Source organism: Mustela nigripes, chromosome 12, assembly GCF_022355385.1.
Source record: "Mustela nigripes isolate SB6536 chromosome 12, MUSNIG.SB6536, whole genome shotgun sequence".
NCBI classification, from domain to species: domain Eukaryota; kingdom Metazoa; phylum Chordata; class Mammalia; order Carnivora; family Mustelidae; genus Mustela; species Mustela nigripes.
This window is the reverse complement of record NC_081568.1, coordinates 47,404,284-47,427,697: the sequence shown is the minus strand read 5'-3', so window position 1 is coordinate 47,427,697 and position 23,414 is coordinate 47,404,284. Positions and strand designations below refer to the sequence as shown.

The 23,414-nt window shown below is 43.1% G+C and overlaps 1 protein-coding gene across 2 annotated transcripts in view; it reads left to right on the top strand.

Annotated features, from left to right (window-relative positions):
* The window catches only part of TIMD4 (T cell immunoglobulin and mucin domain containing 4), a 32,177-nt gene extending 14,806 nt beyond the window's left edge, over positions 1-17,371 (top strand). Inside the window, exons 6-10 of one of the 2 annotated variants that reach the window (XR_009407410.1) lie at positions 13,428-13,474; positions 14,881-14,971; positions 15,080-16,156; positions 16,237-16,276; positions 17,181-17,228. Coding sequence is in view for 1 of the 2 variants with exons in the window: in XM_059417235.1 (XP_059273218.1) it covers positions 13,428-13,474; positions 14,881-14,971; positions 16,237-16,276; positions 17,181-17,265 (263 nt within the window). In the remaining variant the exon portion in view is untranslated. Of the gene's footprint in view, positions 1-13,427; positions 13,475-14,880; positions 14,972-15,079; positions 16,157-16,236; positions 16,277-17,180 lie in introns of both variants that reach the window. The other variant, XM_059417235.1, reaches the window with a different exon arrangement.
* The last annotated feature ends 6,043 nt before the right edge of the window (positions 17,372-23,414 follow it).

Here is a 23,414-nt window from a genome sequence, read left to right as displayed (position 1 = left end):
TTTTTTTTTTTTTTTAAATGCTAACCATACCAGGGAAACAGCCAATGAGTGACAAAATTACAAACTTGGGGAAGTTAGAAAAGTAGTCATTCTCTACTCATGGATGGAGGAAATCTGAGATTCTGAAAGCTCTTCACTGAGTCCCTTTACATGGGCCCTCAGATTTCCCAATTATTGGTTTCATTCCTGCTTCTGGACACTGTTCATCTTCTGCCCCTTGACTTTTGTCCATCTCACATTGCTCATTCTAGAGAGGTTCCACTCTATAATGTAGGCTTGAAAACCGAGTCATGCTGGAAAAAGAGCTGTAGTTGAGTGAGTCATAGGAGAGTATCCAGATTCATGTTATACCATTTATAAGACAACTACAGGGATGTAACTCCTGCTTCAGTGCCCCCTCCACTTTTAAGGCATTCACTGCAGACATCATTAGAAGAGGCCCTACCCAGGCTGGCAAATCCTCATGTCCACTCTAAGGCTGCCTAGAAATGATGCTCAGAGATGTGGAATGACTTGCCCAAGATCACACAGCTAGACAGGGGAAGAGCTGAGGCTCACACCCAGGTTTCAGGAGCTTTAAACTTGTGTTCATGAATTCCTGGGGGAGGGGTGTTTTCTGTGGAAAACCGAAAACTGAGAAGATGGGAAACGAAGACCTAGGAAAGGCTTGTGAGTTGAGAGGCTGTGCAGTGACTTGGGAAGAGAGATGAGACCAGAGGCCAGTTCTCCTGATTCCATGAATAATTGGCCTTTGTTCGAGGATTAGCAGCCACTGTCTCTCAATGAAGCTTTCCCAAAAGGAGATTTCATTTTTGCTCCTAAAGTATTAGGATTCACTTCCTCTCAGCCCCTAGATGGAGCATTTTACCTATCACCAGCATGAAGTCAAAGCTGCAGAAAGGTTTCAAATGTAAGGCACCTATATATGCATGAGGACTTTGCTATCAATCCAATAAAATTAGAAAATAAAAGAACATGCTTTTTTTTTTTTTTTAAAGATTTTTAAAATGTATTTGACAGAGAAAGAGGGAGGTAGGGGATGCAAGCAGGGGGAGTGGGGGAGGGAGAAGCAGGCTTCCCACTGAGCAAGGAGCCTGATGTGTGGCTTGATCCCAGGACCCTGGGATCATGACCTGAGCTGAAGGCAGATGCTTAACAACTGAGCCACCCAGGCACCCCATGAACATGCTTTGGTGATAATATTTTCCCCCTCTTAAGAGTTTTATAGTAGTTTTTTTTTTTTTTTTTTGTCCCAGGGTAGGATGGTGAGACAATGGGGAAACAATGCTTTTAGAAAGATCTGTTCTATTACTGTACCTTTCCATTTTACAAAGTCATCCCAAGCTTCATGCTCCAGGGCAAACTGACCTTTCCATGGAGTCAGAGGGTTCTCAGAGGACAAAGTGGTTGGACATGAGATTTTCTGTCTTTATCTTGGCATTTGGTTTGGATACATGGAAATAGGTAACGTGATTTTTGGTAAAAGCCTTTCAAATCTGTCACTAATGAAGCATGGCTGACTGAGCGGCCTCTCTATACATGGCACAGGAATAAAAGAGTTGTGACATCTGCTCCATAGGGGTCACACTTTAGTGGGAGGGACAGGCTGTGCATAGCAAACAATCACCCAGTGGGTTTTGTTTGGGGATAGAAGTATGGAAAGTTTTCCTCCTTGGATGAGAACATTTCTTAGTGCAGGGAAGGGTGAACAGGCAGGTAGAATGGCATGAGCAAAGAGACGGGGACTTGTTGAGAGTAGGAAATCTTTAGAGATTGTCTAATAGTTTAGTTTAATCTAGTGGAGACAGGAAGCAAGGTATGGTCTAGGTTTTTAAAGGACTTGATTGATAGGCTGAAGAATTTAGATTTTTATTCCAGGATGATAAGGAACAATTCATGCTTTCTGGGTAGGGAATGACATTTTCAGTTCTGTTTTAGGAGACATTGCTCTAGTTGGAGTGTGGAAGTTGTATGAGTGAGAGCCATCCTGGGGGCAGAGAGGCTACTCAGGAGGCTCCTGCAATAATTCAGTCCAGGGATGAGTGTCTAGACTAGAATGATGGCAGCAGTAACTACGAGAGGTGACAGAGTCAGAGCCACTTCGGAGTTGAGATCAAGAGGTTTTGATCACCAAAGTAAGAATGAAGGATGATGGATTCTCTGTACCTGGGAGATTAGATCGATGTGACAGGTTAACTAGTAAGGAACTCCAGGAGGAAGAGTGAAATCTGTTTGGGAGAGCTGGAGTTCAAAGGCCCCTTGGAAATGTGGGGCTGGGTTGACTTACAGATGGGGTGGGGATGGGGGTCTTTGATGATTGGCACTTACCTCTGATCAAATAATAATTCCCGTGATTCACATAATTGCTGAACAGGAACTTGCTACTTAACCAATACTTTAATACACATTATCTCATAAGGGACAGTTCAGGGCTATAGATATAATTTGGGGAAACATTGATAGTAAATGATACTTACTGAGTGCTCATTATATACCAAGCCTGAGTACATTGTCTTATTGTGAGGCATTGTCTGGATCTGTGAGAAAAATTCTATTATTATGTCCATTATAAAGGAAAGTGACTCAAGTTCGGAGACGTTAAGAAATTTGCCAGGGGGAGCCCGGGTGGCTCAGTCAGTTAAGTGTCCGACTCTTGATTTCCTCTCAGGTCCTGATCTCAGGGTCCTGGAATCAAACCCTGGTCAGGCTCCACGCTCGCTCATTGGGGAGTCTGGTTCTCTCCCTTGCCCTCTGTCCCTCTTCTAATCCCCCAAATAAATAAAATAAGCTTTAAAAATTTTTTTCCAGAATTTGAACCTGGGTCTCTTGGTTCTTGAAACTGAGCTCTTAAGCACTTTATTATATTGTCTCATTAGCACAGGAGTAACTAAAGCTCCTGTGAAATCACCTAAAGATACTGTGTGAGATGAAGAGGGAGACGAAGAACCACCCTGGGAGAGGAGGTGGAGAGGGAGACAACAAAACCAGGAAAGGATCCAGGAGAGCAGGAGTGCAGAGAGGGCTGGGCTGACAAAGGTAATGGAGGGAGTAGTCCAATGTTAGGAAATTCAGAATGGCAGTCCAATAGGATGAGCACGTAGGTGGCTGTGAACTGTGACAGGGGGACCGTTAAGAGAACAGCCTTAGCTCTATGGGTAGAGTTACTAAAGTCCAAGATGTTAAAGAATAAGTCCACACTGTTAAGAAATGAGTGTTAGGTGTTCTCTCAAGGGGTCTGAGGATGAATAATTTAGAAAAGGGGAGAGTGAATAGAGCAAGGGTGGTCCTGGTGTAGGAGAAGGGGATCAGTCAAACATGAGGGAGGTAGGGTTTGGTCTAGAAATGGAGGGAAGAGAAAAGGGAATGAGGCTAGAATAAATGAAGGTATGGAACCATCTGATCTCGTGTTGACTTCCCAGGGGAACAGGAGAACACTGAGGAACCGAGACCTTCAACTCTTTTGGTCATCCAGTCCATGTTTACTAGACTTGGCCTTGGCCTGGAAACACAGGGTGCTTAGTAAAAATATGGATTGCTCTAGTCTACCCAAGACTTGCAGAATTAGGACCTCTGGGTGTGAATCCAAGAAATTGTTTGCTTAACAAACTTCTTCAGGAGACTGTTTTGAAGCCAGCCCATCCCTGGCCCCAAGAAGGCATTCAGGATTTGCTGGTGTAGTGCATACTCCTTGTTCTACATAGAAGGAAACTGAGGCAGAAAGGCATTGAAAAAAGTTCAAAGAGAAGTGGGAACGAGGCCTCAGGTAGGACTCTTTTCTGGCTCTCAAAGCAGAGCTCTTTCCCCAACACTGTGCTATTTTATTAAAGACAAAATCGAACCGTGTCAAAACTTGACATTTTTCTGGGTCCTCAATTGGTCAAGGACACAAAGAAATTGTAGGGGGATTACCATTTTCAGTCCAAGTTCAGCAGAAGGCACAGAGGAAGGCAGGGGAGTGAAGCAAAGCTCATTTTCACTCACAAATGCCGTTGTTAGGAGCAAAGAAATTGGATGCAGTTGATTTCAAAGTCAACATTTTTTGCGAGGCATTAGCCGGTTTGTTTTATCTCTCACGGCCACGCTGTTCACAGGCTCGAATCAGCTGGTAGGCGGGTGGTCTGGGGATAAAGGCAAAGGACAAAGAGTGGGTTCTCATGGTTCTTCTCGCAATAGTATTTCTATTCTACCAGCTGTACAAATGATATTTTTTCATTAATAAAGTTGGGATTGAATCTGTGTAATTCTAACATCTAACTGCTCACCTTCAGAAAGGTCAACCAAATAAGAACAAAGAGGGTTGCCAAGGTTTAAGAGAGGTATGGCCGTGGAAAGCAAACAGAGTGAAATAGAAAGAAGGTGCCAGCCACTGAAACAGAACCCGGAGTCGGCCCTAAGATGGGTCCTCGTTACTGGAAAACCAAGTGAGCTGGATGACACTCTGCAGACCAGAATGTTCCTCTGACATGGAGCTAGGCACCGGAGAGATCTCTGGTCTCCCAGTGGGGAGGATAAACGACGCACCTTGGCAAGTTCTAGGAGGAGGTGAAGCATCTGTTCTCCCACTGTGATCAAGTCATTGGCTTGACAAGAGTCCCAGCCCTGGCAGCCTCTTGAACCCTGGGATGCTCAGAAGCACAGCGCAGGCGGGGTGTGGGGTGGGGGGGCGGGGGAGGTGCGAGGGGGCAGATGTGGAGTGTGGAAGCAGATATAACTGGGAAAAGTTTTCAATCAACAATAACCATGCCTCAGGTAAACCTGGCTGGTTATGACGCGACCACTCAACAGAGCTTTACCATTTATTAGCAATTGTTACTAGCTATGCAGGCTTGGGCAAGATGTGGGACCTGAGTTTCAGGTTCCTCCCCTTACAATAATTCTGTCCAAATTTACTTACCTCTGCAGATTTATTTTTTAAAAAATACTTTTAAAAAAGACTTCATTTATTTATTTGAGAGAGAGAAAGAGAGAGAAAGCATGAACAGGAGGAATAGCAGAGAGAGGGGGAAGCAGGTTCCCCACTGAGCAGGGAGCCCGATGCGGGGCTCGATTCCAGGACCCTGAGATAATGACCTGAGCTGAAGGCAGAGGCTTAACCCACTGAACCACCCGAGGGCAGCATCAGTAGATTATTTTGAAGTTCAAAAGTAATAATAAGCATGAAAGTGTTTTGTGTACTTCGAGACGCTTACCTCGTGCTCATTATCATCACCACCAATAATAATAGTTAGAATCTCCTTTCCAGAAACTGCACCCACCAAAGCAGCCAAAGATGAGGTTTCTGTTCCAAATGGATTGCTACCAAGTAGCAAGATATTCACTCTCCAGTACTGATCTTTCCATAGCACGTGTGTGTGAGCGCTTGCCATGTTTTCCAAAGGCTGTAAAGCTCAGAGGATAAGAGCTTGGGCTCTGCAGGTAGATAACCTTGGCTCTGAGATTTGCTCTTTCCTTTCCTAGCTATGTGACTTGAGCAAGTCACCTGACATCTCTAGGCCACAGGATTCTCACTGTGCAGTAAGCACAATAATGGAATTTCCTGCAGAGCATTTTTTGAGATCAAACATGGAAGTCCTTCTCATTATGCCTGGCATGTAGTATGGTTTAGTGCTTGGTATATGGTGTCTGTTTATTATTATTGTTCTTGTTGTTGTTAATACTTTTGAGGTTTCTTGGTAAAATGAGGACTTTGAGATCTCCCTCAGTCAAGATTTATTGATCATCTGGGTGTAGGAAGAGCCTTACAGACATTGCCCTTCAGAGAGGATTCTGTGGGGGAAGGATTAGGGATGGGGTCTTATCTATGCCTCAGTGAGACCCTCAGATATTGGCACGTAAGAGCAGAAGTCTGAGGTGAGAGCTCTAGGTTCTCACAATGATGATGTTTTTGTTGGTGGGGAATCCTTAGAGGCAGTGGAATCTTGAGGCCAAGTTTGAAACTCTGTCTTTTTTTTTTTTTTTTTTTTAATCTATTCACTCAACAGAAAGAAAGAGATCACAAGGAGGCAGAGAGGCAGGCAGAGAGCAGAAAGCCCAATGTGGGCCTTGATCCCAGGATCCCAGGACCCTGGGACCATGACCCCAGCCTAAGGCAGAGGCCCAACCCACTGAGCCACCCAGGATCAGTGAGTCTTAGATAATGGTGTTCTACAGTCCCTGGTTTCCTTCTATTATCTCATCAGCATAAAAAGTGAAGTCATCTTACCATTCCTTCTGCTTTGGGAACTACATTGGGTGCCAAAACATTTTGGTCTCTGTTCCCTTCCAGAATTGGAAAAAAAAAAAAAGGTCCTCACTCAATTTTGCCCCTGGTGCTAAAGAACATCTGACTCTCAGAGCTAATGATTGATCTATTTAAGTACATAGTACTCTTTTTGATCATTGCTCATATTAAAAACATTCAGTGGTCTCTGAAATTTAAGGGAAGTTTGTGAAGTCAATAAATGTGTGTTTCTATTTTCAAAAGACATTTGGAAATTTCAGATCTGTGTGAGTGCTGCCAGGCAAGTTCAGAAAATATGGGTTCTAGTCATTTCCTTTGTTACTCATTGGTGTGAAATCTTGAGTAAATGAAACTGTCTCTAGATTTTAATTTTTCTCTTGGTGATGATAAAAAAGGGGGGGGGGTATCAGAGGAGATAATTTCTAATTCTTTTCAAGTCTAAAATACTCCAACAGATTTGGGCATCTTTTTTCTTTCCTTTGGATTATTTAAGACCATACCACCAGTTGTCCAGAGAGGAGCAGCATAAGCCAGATCCTGAGATGAAAGAACTGAAGGCCTCAGGTTGTCACTTTTAAAAATTCCATGATTATGTTAAGATTGTATCATTGGATTGACTTATATCAAAACTAAATTTGTTTAAAAGTAGAGAGACACAAGTAAAGTCCTTGTGTCTATTAATTTAATGATGAATCAAAATATGTAATAAATGTACCCACAAAGAAGATAGAGTGCTTTTATTTCCAGTTGATTTCTGGCACAGGCCAGAGAGTCTGTATTTTCAAACAGGATTTTAATATGCTCTTTACCTTTTCTCTCGGAGTGGCTATCATCATGATTTTTTGAGTCATTCAGAGTTGGGTTCAAATTTCCTTTTATTGTGTGTGTTACTTTAAGTGAGTGATTTAAACTCTTTCAGCCTCAGTTTATACATCTGCAGAATGGATAGTATAAGCATAAAATGAGATCATTTACCTAAAGTGCTTATCACTATGTCAGGCACACTGACTTAATAAAGGCTCAATAAATTGATGTTGAAGGGAGTACCAAGTAATTTTGAAACCAATTTCTGCCCAGTGGATGGAACAGTGGTGATATTCAAAGTGGATTTTAAAAGATTCTCTTATCTAAAAATTCAGTGCCATTCCAGATCTGCACAGAGCACATAGTTTTATTTCAGTGGGTAGGTTCAGGTCTCCTAACTTAGGCATAATCACCTTGAAGGGGAAGTCTCATGATCTTAGGGCCTGAGGGTCTGAAGGTTTTAAGATTAAAATTATGCTCTGATAACTACACCAGAACTCAGCAAACTTTTCCTATAAAGGGTGAGATGGTACCTGTTTTAGGCCTTACAAGCCATGCTGTTGGTCTTAACTATTCAGAATGGCCCTTTTGTGCAAAACCAGCCCAAGGTAAAGTAAACAGATGGATACTGCCTTGCTCCAACAAAACTTCATTGATGGGTGTGGAAATATGAATTGCCTGTAGTTTACATGTGTTAGGAGTTAGTCGTATTTTGTTTTATTCTCAATCACTAAAAAATATAGAAATGATTCTTAGCTCTCAGGCTGTACAAAAATGGGCATCAGAGTGGATTTGACCTTCAGGCCATAGTTTGCCAACCCTTGATCTACACCACCCAGACATATGAAACATTCTTTAGAAAGGGCAGTATTGAGTCTATTTCAACGGGCTCATCTAGCACAGGCACTGAAAACTGCTTCCTACCCTACTGGATTGTAAGTTCTTTAAAGGTAAAGCGAGTGTTTTTATGTTATTGTTTTCATATTTACCCTTAATTTTTTTATATTATAAAATAAGTACATGCTCTTGTAAAAGAAAACAGCAAAACAGTAGAAAGTGAATTTCCTTGCATTGCAAACATTCTCCCCAACTACTCACCCCAAATGACCCAGAAGAAGAAATAATTGCTCTAACAGTATGGTCTATATCCTTTCAGATAATTTTCTTTTTCTTTTTTTAAAAAATATTTATTTTTAGAGAGAGAGAGAGAGCGAGGGAGGTGCAGAGGGAGAGAGAGAATCCAAAGCAGGCTCCAGGCATAGCTTAGAGTCCAATGTGAGGCTGAATTCCAGGACCCTGAGATCATGACCTGAGCTGAAACCAAGAGCCTGATGCTTAACCGACTGAGCCACCCAGGAGCTCTGGATCATTTTCTTTTTCTAATAACATAGTAACATCTATCATTATTTTTTACAAAAATTTAAAAATTTTTTACAAAATCATTTTGAAATTTGCTTTAACATTTATTCACCAATTTTTGTTTAACAAATCTTTATTGTAAAGCACTGTGTGTCATGCATATATTAGATTGAACCATATGAAATGTGGGTATTTAAACCACTTTTTAAAAGCTTTTTGTTTTGAGACAATTTTAGACTCAACGCAAACTTGCAAAAATAGTACAGAGAAATCTTTACATTCCTCCAGCTTCCCCCCAACATCTTACCTAACTATAGCACATGGTTAAAGTAGGAAATTGACATTGGCACCATACAATTAACAAATCTACAAACTCTACTTGGATTTCCCCAGTTTTTACATGCATTCATTCTTTAAAACCAACCAAATAAAAAAGTAAAAAAAATATATACAGGAGCACCTGTGTGGCTCAGTGGGTTAAGCCTCTGCCTTCAGCTCAGGTCATGATCTCAGGGTCCTGGCATCGGGCTCTCTGCTCAACAGGGGGCCTGCTCCCCCCACCACCCCTGGGCTGCCTCTCTGCCTACTTGTGATATCTCTCTCTGTCAACTAACTAAATAAATAATCTTTAAAAAAGTATATACATATCGTGAACATCTTTGTATGCCAGACTCTTATACCTAGGGGTATATCTTTTACCAATAGCATCACCTAGCTCTTCTTTAGTTGTGAGTTAATGGGTTTCTAACAGCAGTCTTCAAAGTTTCACTTAGACGGTCACTGTGGAGTTGTTTCAGAGAAATGCTACATGAGTTGGCTCTTGACTCAGGCATCTTGCCAAGTTTCAGTGATTAAACACGTGGTATATATTCTACAGTTAAAGTTTTCTCATTTGAGAAGATTTAGAAAGTATACAGGAGTACTGATAAAAATTTTAATTGCCTATAATATTTCCACTCAAAGTCAGATATATTTAGTCTTTCAGTATTTTAAATTTTCTTTGTGGAAGAAGAGGGATGCATGTGTTTCTTAAATATTTACATATTCATTTCCTATACTAAGTATAGCTTCAAATCCTTTTAAAAAAATTACTGTGAAATGATCATTTTCTTGGGTCATTCAAATTTTTTGTAAAAAGGCATCCATAAATATAAAGGATAAAAGGGACATAGGAGATCAGTTGTGCAATACCATCATTTTCAGATGAATAAACTGTGGCTCAGAGAGAGGAAATGTCATGCCCGAGGTCACCCAGCCGAGAATGTGGAGCATACAGATACTCAGTGACAGTGAAGGGTAGGGGAGGCCCAGGGGCAGCCTCATAGTGCTCAAGGTCTGGGGTTAAGTTTTGTAGGAATTCCATTTTGCTGGAGTACCCATGCCTATCAAGAATTCAATCAAGAACCTAAAATTAAACCAGAAAGCCAATTTACTAATTTACAATGAGAACTCTACCTAGAGAGTCCATATTTGGGTAATTTTTTAAATGTAAATACGTTCTCACCCTGTAGGCAAATCTGATATTAATCAGAAGTATTGGTGAGTCCATAGACCTGGGAAAAGTATAATTAAGTTGAAGATTATTTATTGTTATTAATGTTAATTAATTTCTTTTAGATAGAAGACATATATATGGTGAAGGTACAAAGTGTACAAAAAAACATTTAAATGAAAGGTCAAACTTCCCCTCATGTGCCCATCCCCAAGGCTGAGGGTCCCATGGAAGATTTTAATGACCATGAGCCTGTACAGGGTCTGTGTCTCTGTATGACGTTCCCAGGGATGCTGTAAATATTTACCAGAATGTAGTGGTGCAAAACAACGCAAATGTATTATCTCACAATTTTGGAGGTCAGAAACCCTAAAGTTGAGGTGTCAGGGGGCCCATGTTCTCTCTAAAGGCTCTAAGGGAAGAGACTTTCTTGCCTCTTCCAGATTCTAGTGCCCCCAGAATTCCCTGCCTTGAGGCCATGTCCCTTCGATCTCTGCCCGTCTTTCTGTGGCCTTCTTTGTGTGTGTGTCTCTCTGCGTCTTCTCACCTTATAAGGACACCTGCCATTGGATTTAGGACCTATCCTAAATCTAGGATGGTTTCATCTCAATATCCTCAAACTAATTACAGCTGCAAAGATGCCCTATTTCTAAAAGTCCGCAGTCGGGGCTTCTGAGTGCTCATACATTTGAGGAGGACACTATTCAACCTACCATAGTCCCCCTCTCCCAGAACTGCTTTTTGTGCAAGTTTGGGGTATGGGGAAGTCCTGCCTTTGCCTGGATGTGCTTTTTTAAGGGTTCAGGGTCTTAAGAATGTCAGGGCCAAGATAGCACAGAAGACCAGGAAACGAGTAGTCTTCGCTTGTCTACCCCACCCCCCAGCTGCTAGCATTGCTGTTTCCCAAGGATCAAACATCACCATCCACTCGTGTTCCTTGCTGCTCTTCTGTGTCTAACACTATCGCTGTGGAGCGCCTCCCACTCGGGCTTTTGGCATTTTCAGAAGAAGAGGAAGAGGAGGAGGAGGAAGAGGAGGAAGAGGAAAGAGGAGGAGGAAGGGAGCAGGGAGAGGAAATAGTGTTCGGTATTCCTTGGCAGTGTTTGTGTTTGCAAAATGTCTCTCCTACTAGACAATTCCAATTTAAAATACAGATTAGCTCTGACAAAACTGACCTAGGCTGGCTTTTCTCTTTGATGGTTTCAATTTCGGTCTTATCTATCACAAATGATTGTAATACTACAGGATTTTGACAGAACAGAGGTAGGAGTTTTGAATTCTTACCTGTAATTTCCAGCTCTAGGGAATAATAGCGGAGAGAAAAACAACAATAACTGAGTTGTAGGATATGAAAACACGCTGAATTTTCCCCTCAGAGTTTTAGGCTCATAGGCATTCAACAAGTCACTTTCCCTGTCGAACAAATAAGCTCTCTTGTACCAAATTATGAGCTTTAGAAAACCCATCACATTTTTCTTACACCTGGAGTGCAAAGAAGCTTGAGAGAAACAATGATCAATTTCAGTAATTATTCACCTTGATTTTTATTTTACTCAGGCCTCGAATACGTGTGGCTTTAGGTTCTGTTTCTTTAGGCAGGTTTTCTTGTCCATATGATTCCGTGTCCTTTCTAGGCATTTTCTCCTGTCCTGGCTTATGTGACCCTGGTTTTACTTGCTGCTCTCTGCTGTTTGTTTCTCTCTTTTCCCCGCCTTCTCTGTCTACCTTTCAGGAGCTGGGGTTTCTTAGGATCCCCGCTCTTCTTTCTCTGAACACGTGACCCTTGGATTTCTTATACATTCAGAAGATTTTAACTGCTCCCTGGAGACTGATGACTCCCGAATCAGTATCTGCAACTGCAACCTTCCCTAGAGTTTGATTCAAATTCAAATCCATCAACTGCGAGTGAGGCGACTGGCGTTTGTGTGTGTCTCTCAGGCACCTTATGCCATGACTGTGAATTTGAGCTTGGCGTCTGTCTCCCCGGGACGGACCCTTCTGCTTCTGCTGTGCCAGTCTTGGTGGACAGTGGGGCGATGGTCCAGAGTCTCAAGCAAGAATCTGTGAGTTATCTAAGACTTGGTTCTTCCTCACCCCCATGTTCAGTGTCCATATCCTCTTGATCTCCCTTCCAAGCATTTCTAGAATCCTCCTCTCTCCCTTCATTTCTGTCAACTCTGAATTTCAGACCTGGCATCAGAGGATAATTGATCTTCTCATCTTGGCTATTTCCTTATCCTCTTAACTGGACCATAGCACGCTTAAAATGTTTTTTTGCGGTTTCCCACTGCTTACAGAATTAAACGGAGACTTACCAGCATGAAACAAAGGCCTTCCCTGACTGGTTCCTGCCCATCTCTGTGGTCATCCTGGCCATTCCCCCTCCCACTCATCTTCTGCCTTCACAGCTGCCTGCCATTCCACACGGAACCACTCTGGTTCACACTTCCATGGCTTTGCTGATGCTGCCCTACCTAAAAGGCCTTTACCATCTTTCTTTGCTAATTCTAACACAATCTTAATTCAGCTCAGATGGTAGTCATTCAGCAAACACTTATTGAGCACCGAGTGTGTGCCAGGCAGTGTTAGGGTCCCTCTGTTGAGGAAGCAGAGAGGGACATTGTCCTCAAGGAGTTTGATTCTAACAGCTCTCACTGAGCTACGATGTTGGGCTATGTGCCTCTCCCTCCTCCTGTGCTCCCTGGCAACCTTGCATACCCCATCACCACCAGTGGCCTGTGAGGCTGCAATGACCTTCTGGTCTGCCTTCTCTAAAGTACTGTGAATTTCATGGTTGGGGGGAGGGGCTGAATTCATCTTAGTATTCTTAGTGCCTGGAACAGTGCTTAGCAGAGTATGTTTTGCTTAAACTCAGCTATCAGTTATAAATAAATGAGTCTATGTCTCAGCTTAAAATTTACATTCTCAAGGACATTTACCTTTGTTCCTCCAGAACAGGTCAGCCATTCAGCCATCCTTGTGGTATGTCCCTAAACATATCTATTTATTGTACTATTATTGTACTATTGATTCCTAGAACATTGCACCGTTGTACTCTTTATTCCCAGAACGTTGCACAATTATAACATTTTTTCAGCTATTCACCTTATTTGCTTAAATTTGGTTTTCTGCATTAACTTGTAAGTTTTGTCAATAAGGGTGATAGTATAGCTAGCAGATAAATGCTTAATAAGTATTTGTTAACTGATAGACGGACCATTTTCTTGCTGGATTAAAAACCCCAGACACATTGCTGGCACCAGCTGAAAATTTAGACCCTAGTCGTCTACTGGCCCAATGCCCCGTCCTACCCATCTATAAAATGGAGATATTCCTGGAGGATAATGTTGAATAGTTGGTGAGCTTCAGATAAAACCATCTTAAAACAAATGTGTTGTAAATAAATTATATGAAAAAGGAAAGATGGGATTAAAAGATTAAACATGTCAACTGAAATTCCAGAAGAGCTTTGAAATGCCTGTTGCAGGATGTGGTATTTTATTCTCCCAGAGGAAATATAAACATTTCTCCCCCAATCTTCTTCCTTCCCAGCAATGGAGACAGAAATGCCTGTGCAAAATGGAGTTGAATCAGAACAGGTAAAATTTTTGAGAAGTATTGGAAGCATAGGACTTTGATTTTTAGCCACAATAGAGGTTTGCAGAAATGAACTGGGGAGGCAGATACATCTGAGCAGCAACTGTAGGTAGGGGAAATAGTTAAGCAATTTGTAGGCTGATGCCTTGTGTTCCTGGAAGAAATCATGTTCCTATCGTTACCTCTCTACGTGCAGATGTTTTGAAAAACAAAAAGAAATAAAAAATACAAAAACATAGAAAAATCATCCTGTGTGCCTTGTGTGTGGCCCAGGATTAGTGACATCCTGCAGGACCGACACTTGCCACCAGCATCCTTCTTAGTCGCTGAGTGTACCCTTCATTAATTTTTATTGTCACCAAAGTGATTCAAGCTGCTGTAAGTAAAAACGGCAGGCAGAATTGACACCTACAAGCAAAAAGGGAAGGCCCCCCGCATTCCTTCTTTCTTCCTTCCCTTCTCCCTCCTGAGAGGGAGATTGCTGGCTCTCCTTGCTGCTGTGTCCGAGAAAGGGCCAGGCAGGTGAGGAAATGGATGTGGCTAGGCAGCAGGGGTGACATGGCCCCCCCCAGAACTACGAGCTGCCTGAAGAACAGCCCTTTTCAAACGATTTGGTGTCAGGACCCCTTTAGACTTACAAACATTAAAACGGAAATTGAAAATGATGTTGATGAATTCATTTAAAAGCAAGAATAACAAAACAAATCCATGACATGTGAACATGAATAACATGAAATACAACTATATTTTCCCCAATGAACCATATTAGAAAAATGGCCTTAGTGGCATTGTTTTACGTTTCTGCAAAACTCTCGACTTTCTGGCTGCATGGGAAGCAGAAAGAATGTCGCATCTGCTTACATATTCTAGTATTGGAAGGATGACCTCAGCACATCACTGGTCAAGCCACCCCGGGGAAGACCTCACTGTCCATCTTATGAGAATGACAGTGAAAATGGCAAATAATGTTCGTGAAAATCATTTTGATCTCATGGGTCCCCTGGCTGCACTTTGAGAACCAGTGCTGTAGAAAATTAGAAATGAGTTCCTTTTTTTCTTGAATCTTATTGCCTCCGGAGGTCTAAATCAGCTGTGAGGAGAGCTGCCCAGGACTGGGCAGAAGATTTCCTACCTTCAGAACCCTGAACCCCACAGCCCATATGCCTGATGTCATAGAGGGGAGAATTGGGTGGTCTGGGTAAATATTCCAGATTTGCAAAGATTTCTTAAAAAATTTGGATTTGCAAGGGTGCTTTGCCTCGATCTTGAGCCCTATCGGGCAAAGTTGGGGGTGGGGGGGGAAGCAGTGAAGCTGCTGGCGAGTGGAGGGTGTGATTGGAACAGGAAAATCATGGGGGGGGAATGTTCAGAAAGGACTAGCCCAATCGCCATCCCTGTGTCTCACCAGGTAAAAATGATCAACTCCGACTGGCTGATGATCATTGCTCCCTCCCTGGGATTCGTACTGTTGGCATTGCTTGTGGCACTTTTCCTTCAAGGTAAGGAGGGCAGGCCCAGGTGGGACGGTGCCCTTGGGAACTGGGGAGCATCCAGGAGGATGTGGGCGTGGCCTCATTCCACTTCCTGTCCCTGTGTCCTTCCCCCAGAGTCCCATTTCCATCACTGACTCCATCCTGTTCAGGGCCGTAACAGGGAAACTTATTCTCCCTCGGATGCTAAAGCCTTCATGTATCATCTTCCTGATGAAGTTTATATTTTGGAAAAGAAAAGCAAGAACTTTTCTGGAAACTCAATCACTGACAGTCCTGCTGTTATTTTCCTGATGTGTCTAACTCCTTTCCTCCTCATGACTGCCTTAAGTGAAAAATGCTATTATTATCATAGTCTTAGGGTAGAGGAAACCCTGGTCCAGCCTGCTGCTCTGGCTAGGACTGCCCCAGGAAGAAAGCCATGAATGACCTCGGGCTTCTTCTTGCCTTAAAGCAAGCTTTGTTAACCTGGGCTCCACAGACAGACCTCAGCGGAAAAGGATTCCCTTGGAATCCCGTGCAAAGGTACTTGCATGCTCCGATCTGCACTTCTCAGGGGGTGGGACCCACAGTCATATTAGATTCCCCACCTGTCTGTGACCTTACACCTCCCCACCCCACCACACACCTCTTCAAAAAAATAGTTTTAACACACTGTAAAAAGGAGTCATGGAACAGGGTTTATAGTTGTCATGCAAAGTAGAGGTATGTGACATCTGGTTCTGTTGTAAAATGGGGGGAAATTGTTCTGTAGTCATTAACAGAAACTGTTTTGAGGTGGTAAATGAGGAAATAGAACTGCTAACCATCTTGGCCCTTTCACGCAACAGTAGTGAAACTTGCATGTTTCAATACCTGTTCCGTGAACACGGACAAAGGAAATTCTGATCTCAGTAGGAAGCCTGCCATTAGCCTTCCTGCAAAGCCCTTCGTAAAGGCAGAGGCCACTGGTCCTCATACAGTTTTGGAATTTGTGAGTATGTCTCCTAAGGAAGTGTTTTAAAACTCAAGTGAGTGCTTCAGCTCTGCGTGGCCAAAGATGTAAGAATGAAGCAGCTTAACTTTATTGCCAACAATACGGGAACAGATGCGTAACCGATGGGCACTGCCTTGGGGCCCGAAGAAGTAAAAGGAATGGCTTCGTCTGCCAAAACCAGCCCCTAAATTCTCACCTTTGGCCCAACTCTGCTCTTGGTAAGGCAGCTTTGGGCTTTCCCAGAATTTCACATGTTCTAGCACGGCTACCCTGCTTACCCATGGCCTTGTCTTTTCAGGGAAAGTCATGAAAGCCAGTTGTTTCTCGAAACACACAAGGTAATTCATCTTGCATGACTGATTGTTGTAATGACTGCACAAGCTGTTACAAATGATTAGATACTACTCAGTGGTTTAATGACTTGTGCTTGTGTTCTGTTTAAATTAAGGGTTAAAGAAGTGTGGTATTAGAGGTGAAAAAGATGTGGGATTTAACTCACATTAACCTTTGCCTTGATTAACACTGTTATATTTCTCTTAAATATAAAAACAAAGGCAGGTTGCATTAATAGAAGCACGGCATGCAAAAGAAAGAAAGTGATATGCCTCTGTCCTCTGTGCTCAGAATTGTTCCACTCTGGGCAATTCATTTTTAAAAGGACATTATTAAACAGGAGTTTATGGGGAAAGAGAGTTGGCACTGTGGAAAGTGAAAAGAATATCATTCTTGGGGTTTGGTTCCTCTGCCCAATATTAGACCATCAGAACAGTTTTGTTTTGTTTTAAATAGTTTGAAGCATCTCTGGAAAGAGATTTTTGGACATCTGTCCTGTTCTATAGCTTTTGGGGAAAGAAATGAAAAGAAGCGGTGTAAACTCTTGAAGACCGTAGCCTTCCCTTAATTGCATCAATACTAAATTATCTGTTACCAAATAAATATTAACAAGTAGGGAAACTGAGACTCAACAAGGCAGCTTTCCAAAGTCATACACACATTGTGATATTGATTTTATATTCTGTTAATATAGAAACGTTTAATTCCCTTATTGGAATAGACTGGGAAAAGCCCTTTATCTCCTACAGTATGGGTTTTCCCATGTGTGAGTGAAGAGGCTTAGATGGGAGGAGTCTGAGCCCTTTTCAAAACTCTGACAACCGTGGTTAGTTATGTTGTGGGTGAGCAACGGCCATTTCTTTCCAGTCATTGCGTTTTCCATTCTCACACTCCCCTTTCTCCTTGCAGGCTAGACAATGTTGGAGAATGTAAGAACAACTTTGGTGACATGCGGCATGGAAGAGAAGATGAAGACGGTCTTTTCACGCTCTAATACGCCACCTTTTCTCAGGATGGAGAACGGGGACATGATGTGGGAATCTTCAAAAGAAGTCTTAGAATGTGTTGTTTTGTTTTTAAAGCCCTGTTGATTCCACTGGTGTCATGGTCCAGTCTTGCTTTAATTTCACAAATGGAAGTACTTTAGAGACCTTTAGCACCTTCTCTCCCAGGTGTTTTAATCTCCCAGGTAGCATCATGCTAAGTGATCGTCCAGACTGTGCTTGATTAGCTTTGGTGATGGTGAGCTCACTACCACATCTAAAGGAGATCATCCCATCTCAGGACAGTTCTGAGACTTAGAAATATTTAAAACAAAGTCTGTCTCCAGATAACATCTGCTTATGGGTCATAGCTAGATTCATTGTGTTTACACAGAACATGTGTAATCTCTCTTCTCTCTGGCAGCTATCCGGATATAGGAAGAAGGACCTCATGTCTCTCCAAATTGCCTTGCGTCTGGGACACAATTTTGGGTTCCTTTTTAACCCTAGTTGCCCTTGCCTCCTATGCATTTGTATCTCTCTGTTTATGCCCAACTTTTGGAGTGCATGCCCCCCTCCAGGGATGGTCGGAGCAACCCTGGGTCTGGGTCTCATCAGTAATGCCAGAAGCAATATAGAACTTCACCATCATTTCGGCTCACATTTTCTTTTTTGAGAAAAGGTTCTCCCTTAACCAGGGCTCTCTGGGGACAGGTGTGGTGGCACAGAGTCAAGAGTTTCCTACAGCAGGAGGTAAAGGTCCAGGTGGAAGTGGGTGTCAGAGCCCTCATTTAAGCTGGCGTGGTTGGACTTTCTGTCTTCAGTCCTCCCCCCTCCAATTTGTTCTCCATGCCATGGCAGAAATCTCCTTTTCTAAATGCAGATCAGAGAGTCCTATCTCCTGACTTCTAGCCATGGTGTGGAAGAAGCCCCTGGGCTCTGCCTGAGGCCAAGCAGCTACTACAGATGAGTGAGGCTAGGGAAGTGCCGGTGCTGTTCAGAGTGGAAAGCGTCTGTGTCCATTGGACGGACTTACCACTCCAACTTAGTCAGAGTAATGTCCTGGGCAACCCAGGATGACAGGCTAGAACAAGGAAACTAGTCTGAGACTCCAAAGTCTAGGAGGCAGGGTGTGGGTTTTACCAAATGAAGAATTAAGATACATAAATCTTTAAGCTGAGACTCCCTGGTCAGAGGAGACTGTTGGTCTAGTAGTTCCTCTTTCCCTCTCCATGCAATCAGGATGAATTGGTAGCCACCTACAATAACTTCCTAGTATCTAGGGCCCAGGAGAGAGGATCGCTTCCCTTAAAGAGCTTAAACATTTAAATGAGATAAAACATACATGGGAAATGCAACAGAATGGAATCAGTGTTGATTTGCCTTTTGCACAAGGAAGGACTTTGATGGAGATGTGGTTCTTATAGTTGATTTTTACATGGTGGGTCCACAATCCAACCTTGAGGATTTATGACAAACTAATTCTGCAACCTTGACCTTGGTCTTTCTAGGTTAAATCAGAGATAATATCCAATCCTTAAGCAGCATTTGCTATGGTCTAGGTACTTGACTGTTTCAAGGCCATTTCTCACTGAATCCTCACAGCAACCCAGCAAAAAGATATATTACTCCTGCTTTTGGAGTTGAGAAAACAAAAGCAGAGAGAGGTGAAGGAACTTGCCTAAGGTCGCATGGACCAACCCCCTATGACAGAGCAGAGCCTTGAACCAGGCTGGAAGGACCCCACGCTCTTAACCACTATCCTGTACTTCACAACTGGGGCCTTAGTTTAACATTCAGTGCATACAGAACTGCAGTATTGGCCTGCGTGGGTCCCAAATGGATTTCAGTTTGCTCAAATCCAGGGCGACCTGAGTGTTTTGATGGTTCTCCTATCCCAACCCCATCCTAACCCCTTTATAGCTCAATCTTCCCTTGTCTCCATATTATTTACTCAGAATCTTATTTGCATTTGCAGAGGAAGCCGCAAGTGGAGAACCTGGCAGGAACCTTAATGAAGCCAGGTGGGACACATTTAAATGGGAATGTGTTGAACTAACTCATGAAGAGTTGGAGCCAGCTGTCAGGGGCTTAATGAAAGGTTAACAGGAATCCAGCAATGGGTGGCTGGGGAGACTCTTTGTCTCTCCAAAGAAAACAAAAAGTTGAGAAGTGAGCTCCCTGGGTGAAGGCAAGATCAGAAGGAGGAAGCCACTTGTAACCAAAAGGCTGGGTCTCAAAATAGAATTTCATTTGGATTTGTCAACATGTTATCACCATTAAAAAAAAAAAAAAAGGCATCGTGAATTTCTCAGCTCTCTGAACATCAAAGGACAGCAAAGAGAAGGATGCTGGAGTAGGATGAATGCTGGTATTGTTATGAGGGTCTCGGGGCGTGCTGGAGCTAGCTGCTTGTGAAACAGAAGATGCGTTTATTTTCCATCTGAGTTGGAAAGGTGCTGTTCTGCAGTTGTGTGCTTTATCGGTGCTGCGTGGGGATTGGGGGCTGGGAGTGTGTCCAGGAAAGATCCCGACACATCCAGCAATTCAACTCTCATGTTTTACCTGATGAAACTGAGGCCCAGATGAGGGGACTGAGTTACCCCAGGCTACACAGAGCCAGAGGGCAGACCTAAACCACGACTCCTGGACTTCTCTGTGTGGCCATGTCATAAAACTGTTCTTGGATTTTTCTAGGTCAACCTGGATCTACCTGATTGTTTACCCTTTTGAGGTCACATTAAGTTCCTGGTGCATGCCAACTCAGTGTTTCTTTCCCTTGAACCATCTTTCCCAGAACACCCTTGACCCTGTGGTGGACTGCCGTACCCAGAAAGAGGAAGGAGAATGTGTAACTGTGAAGGTTGGCTGTTCTGTTCCTTTTTGAAGAACACCCTGTAATGAGGGTGACCAACTTGTCCCCCCCCTTTTTTTTAAAGATTCCATCCATACTCCTGACAGAGAGAGACACAGCAAGAGAGGGAACACAAGCAGGGGGAGTGGGAGAGGGAGAAGAAGGCCTACCACCAAGAAGGGAGCCTGATGTGGGGCCTGATCCCAGGACCCCAGGATCATGACCCAAGCCGAACACAGATGCCCAACGACTGAGCCACCCAGGTGCCCCACTTCTCTCATTTTAAAACTCAAGTCCCACCTGCTGGGAACCCCTTCAGGAACCCCTAATGACTATAGCATGTTTACAAATCCAGGCAAACTGGGATGATTTGTCCACTGAAGTCTGTAACTAAACCAGACATGGAAACAACCACCCTGAGTTCCTGACTCTCTTGCGGTGATCATTTTTTCTCTGCTATGGTCCAGTCTTAAAATAGACTATTAAATCTAGATGCTAGACCCTTGTTAATCAAAACATGGGGTTCAGACCATATCATGGTCATCACCTGTGAGCTTGTTAGCAGTGCAGAGTGTCAGTCTCCACCCTAGAGACTGGAGTTAGAATCTGCATTTTAACGAGGTTTCCATGTTATTCGTATGAGCATTAAAGACTGAGAACTGGCCTAAAGCATTGATTGATTTTCAAAGTCAACTGTACATGGAAATCATATGGGGATTTCAGTAACAAAATATAATGATGTTTGACTCCCCTCTGAGATCCTGATTTTAATGGGCATGGGGGAGACCTGGCTATCAGGGGAGTTTTTAGGTCACCTCAATACGCAGCAATGACTGTGAACCACGATTCTAAAGGGAGGGCAGCTTTGCGCCAGAAGGAAATGTTGCTAATTAATCAGGATAACTTTTGGCCTAAGTTACAAATTTATGTGGGTCTAGTACCCTCACATGATTTTGCTCAAAGAGATGATCAATAAAATTGTTCAAGAAGATCTGAGGAGACATGATAATGACCTAAATGTCCCAATTACTATGGATGAGGCCCATTAAAGTATTAAAAACCAAGATATAATATTTGGTTTGTGGAAAGTGATAATGAGAAAACAGAAAAGATAAACGGAGAGAGAATGTCTGGGGGTCAAGGTGGTGCTATTAATCTTTCAGAGACATCAGAGGGGTAATGGGATGATGCTAAGATTATAAGAGAAACATGGAAGACTGGTTAAGTGGAAACCTTCGTTGCAGAGTAAAGAACTTGGAAATAGGCAACTCTCTGCCCTCTTATATCTAAAAATAATGGGAGACCCCTCTCAGGGCACAGTTATTCCTTGTCTTAGAAAGATTGTATTCAGCCGCAAGTAAGAGAATACTAAAAAGTGGTGACTTAAAGACTTAATTATTTCATCTAACTAGAAATCTGGATATAGTCGGTTTGAGGGTTGGCTCAGCAGCTTCATGGAAATGAGATATTAAGAGTCTCTGTGACTTCTTTTGGCTCCTTCCCCGTGGTTGCAAGATGGCTGTCACAACTCTGATGTGCCCTCACACAAAAGGATCCCAAACAGGAAGGAAGGATATGGAAAGGAATAGGACTTTTCCCCTAATATGACTCTTACCCTTTATCAAAATTGGAAATCTGCTGTAGAAGTTACCAGAAAACCCTCTCGTATGTTTCATCGGCCATATACTTCACTGGACCACATGCCTACCCTTTGGCCAAGGCGAATGAGATATCTGGGCCTAATTTACACGAATCATGACTCAGCCCCAGGATGTACACATAGCCATTTAGCCAAAACTTACAATCAATCAGCAAGGGAGAAACTGGGAATGGTTGTTGGGTCAAGGACCTTGATTTCTGACACATTCATCCAATGGAAGTATCCTGGGTGTCTCCTGTGTGCCAAAGGGCCCTGTTGGGTGCTGGGGCAGATAAATGATCGGGACAGACCTAGTCCCTCTTCTCTGACGGCTTACAATCTACGGAACCACTTCCATCTGTAATATGCATTTGGTGATTCCAAATGTTTGGATCATTTTTAATGTACCTGAGTAGCAAAAAGAATGGAGGGATATAAACAGGATAAAAAGCTTAGAAATTCCACACACACACCTTCTTGAAGCCGGGAAACTGAACCTCTCATGCAGATGTCAGGCATCAGTAGAAGAGTGAGGCAGATATATTCATCCCAGGTCAGTGAAGAAAATTGTGACAAAAATTCTTAGCTATGGTGAAACTTTGTAAGTCTGTCAGAGAGTAGGCAGCTAGGAGTAAAAGTGCAATGATAGAGTAAGGGAAATAACCTCTGCTGTATTTCTACGTGCTTTCCTACTTTTCTAAAAGTTTCCAAACCCACAATACTGTCAGAGCAAGAGCACATCCCTATTTGATAGGGGAGAAAAATGGAAGCTCAGAGAAGTAAATTCACAGCCTGTGTTCCCACCATGGTGAGTGAGACAGGACTAAAAGCAAATGTCCTGATTTCCCCTCAATCCAATGAGGTATTTTCATGGGGTGCCCACTGTGTGTATGTAGTTTTGTGCCTGAGCCTAATAACAGCACTAGAAGTCATCCCTAATATTACTTGAGCCCTTTCTGGATGTCAGACTCTACCCTAAGCCCTTTACAGGCATGATTTTTATAGAATCGTAAGAATCTCTCTATGAGGGGGTTGCCAGTTTTATCCTTGTTTGACGGCTGAGGAAATGGAAGTTCAGATTCATAAAGTAGGTAGTCCGCTGCTGCACTGGGGTTCAAACCCTGGAGCAAACCCTTCAAAGCCCACGTCCTCGACCCCGGCACTCTGGACCTTCCAGGTGTATGAAGGGCCTTAGTGAGCTCTTCATGACTCTACTCCCTTGTGAGGTAGACAGGATTGCACTGGGGATCTTAGGTTCAGGGTCTTCCCTTTCTAAATCTGTCTGATTGGGCCAACCTGGAAATGGATGGGGGAGTGTGAAGGGCACAAAGCCAGAGGGTCTCACATTCTTGAAGAGACTCAAGTTTAGCCTTACTTAAATGGGCCTATTTGGGCTCAGAGATTAATCAGGATCTGGCACTTAACTTATTCCATGAGTGTGGCTCCCTCGCCCTTTAAAAATGTACCTGAGAAAAGAGAAAGCAGAGGGCCTGGGTCCCACTCTCCCGCAGAGCCCCTGATCCTGTCTTCCTCTTCCCTGCCTCACCCTCATGCTGCCTCTTATCTTTTCTCTCTACCCTGTTTATCTCTGTTCCCTCCTCAGCTTCTTTCCTTCCCTTCTCTGGTTCCTCTGAGATGTGTCTTATCTCCCTTCAGCAGCTCCATCA